At 62.3% G+C, this 1,900-nt stretch overlaps 1 protein-coding gene across 1 annotated transcript in view; it reads left to right on the top strand.

Annotated features, from left to right (window-relative positions):
• GP1BB (glycoprotein Ib platelet subunit beta) overlaps positions 1-1,672 on the top strand; it is a 3,592-nt gene extending 1,920 nt beyond the window's left edge. The window contains exon 3 of the mRNA XM_042783397.1: positions 1,614-1,672. Coding sequence (XP_042639331.1) covers positions 1,614-1,672 — 59 coding nt within the window. The remainder of the gene's footprint in view (positions 1-1,613) is intronic.
• Positions 1,673-1,900: the final 228 nt, after the last annotated feature.

Genomic DNA, 1,900 nt, shown 5'->3' with positions numbered 1-1,900 from the left:
GTCCAGGATGGTGGGGATGCTGCAGCCAGGGAGCCTCTAATCCTGATCGCCCAGTTCAGACCCACCAGCCACTCCATGGAAGCCTGACTGTGCGGCTGTGGGGTGCTCAGGGAGGGCCTGAGAGGAGATGTGGGGATGCGTGTGACACTGAGCAGACAGACAGACCCCTTGGGGAACCCGGTGACCTGGGCATAAGGGAAGGCCATCAGCCTAAAGACAGGGAAATGAGGCTGATGGGGTGGGGGGTGGGGCTGGTCCCAGAGTCAGGGATGGCCTCAGGGGACAGGGACACTCCCCAGAGCACCTGGGTGGGCCAAATGCAGGGATGCCAGAGTGGGCAGTGGGCTTGGGGAGTGTGGGTGCTTCCTGGGGTGCAGGCTGTACTATCTAGGCACAGTGCCCTCTTCCGAGCTCCCACCTGTGCCCTGAGAGGTTAGAGCACCTGCCTCACTCGCCCCGGGGCCACATGCATGCGTCCGTCCTGTTTCCAAAGGGCTGCAGTAGCTTCTCTCTGCCTCTGGATGTAGAGTTGGGGTCTGGGGGCAGCAAGAGGCTAGAGGGAGCTCGAAGTGTGGCCTAGTGTTACAAAGATGCCAGGGCCCTAGACAGGAGGAAAAGTCCAGTGCTCTGTGCTCTGAGGGAGCAAGCAAAAAAGGCAGGGGACATGTGGAATGAGGAGGGGGCTCCAGTCTATGTGCAGCATCCATGGCCACAGGGACACAGCGTGGGGCACTGCAGCGGGCCCACAGCTCCCAGGGTGCCCCGGACCAGAAGGGGCTCAGGAGTGCAGGCCCCTGGGGGTGGGTCTGTGGGGAATCAGGTCCCCACACTGCTCAGATGCTCCGCCAGGAGAGGGAGGCTCAGAGCGTCCTGGGAGGCTGGGGGCGGGGCTTGGCGAAAGCTCTGAGAAGAGTGTAGATGTGGAGAGCAAGGGCACTCGGAGTGGGGGTCCTGGGGGCAGGGGAGGGGGCGGGGAAAACTCTGAGGACTCTCATGCTCAGGGGGTTGGAATTTCCTGAGTGTGTTCACGTTCTGTGGGCAGCGTTCAGGGCCATCAGGGACACATTGGGGTTGGGGTGACTGTGGACAATGGGCATGGTCTTATGGGGGCCTCTTGGGTGCTGTGGAGTGTCCTAGGTGTGCCGGTGAGAAGCTAGGGCCTCTGGGGGACAGGGCAGGGCCGGGTGATCAAACCATGGGAAGGAGGGGCCCTGTCAGTGTGAATGGTGCTGCGTGTGAGCCAAGCCTTCCCCCACACCCCTGGTCCCACTGGGCTCCCCCAGATTTCCTCCCTCCGAAATCCTACAGCCTAATCCCAGCCTGAAACCCCAGGTCCCTTCCTCCAGAGCATTTGGTCCCCTCCTGCCTGCTGGGCCCTATCCCTGCTCCCCACACCAAGGCCTCCCCTTCCCCAAGTTGCCATGCTGACCTGCGGCCCAGGCCCCGGCACAGGCTGTCCCCTCTGCCCCAACCACACTCCGCTGTCACCATGGCGCTTGCTAACTGTACTCTTTGGTCCATCTGGCCACCACCTCTCTTGGGACGTCTTCTCCGCTTGTCCCCAAAGCAAGGGACTTCTCTGGACCTCCACTGTCCTGTCTCTTGCCCTGCAGCTGTGCACCCGGGCCCATCAGAGCACACCCTGGGTGCCCTACACAGCACAGGGCTGTGACCACATGAAGGGGTAACAATCCCCTCGCTGTGGGAGTCAGCCTGGAGATGCCTGACACAGGGTCCCTCTCCAGCCCCTCTGGCTGCCCTGTGGACAATAAAGGCTGTTCTCCGTGGACTGCTAGCAGGACTCTGATAAGACCCCTGGCCTCCACTGACCACCACTGACCGGGTCGGGGAGGCTGTCGCTGACATGGCCTTTGTCCTGGCCTTTGTGGGACAAGACGGA

Source organism: Orycteropus afer, unplaced genomic scaffold (assembly GCF_000298275.1).
Source record: "Orycteropus afer afer isolate SDZICR_OR568_19922 unplaced genomic scaffold, OryAfe1.0 scaffold01034, whole genome shotgun sequence".
In the NCBI taxonomy this organism is placed as follows: domain Eukaryota; kingdom Metazoa; phylum Chordata; class Mammalia; order Tubulidentata; family Orycteropodidae; genus Orycteropus; species Orycteropus afer.
The sequence above is the reverse complement of the archived record's forward strand: the minus strand, read 5'-3'. Positions and strand labels throughout refer to the sequence as shown.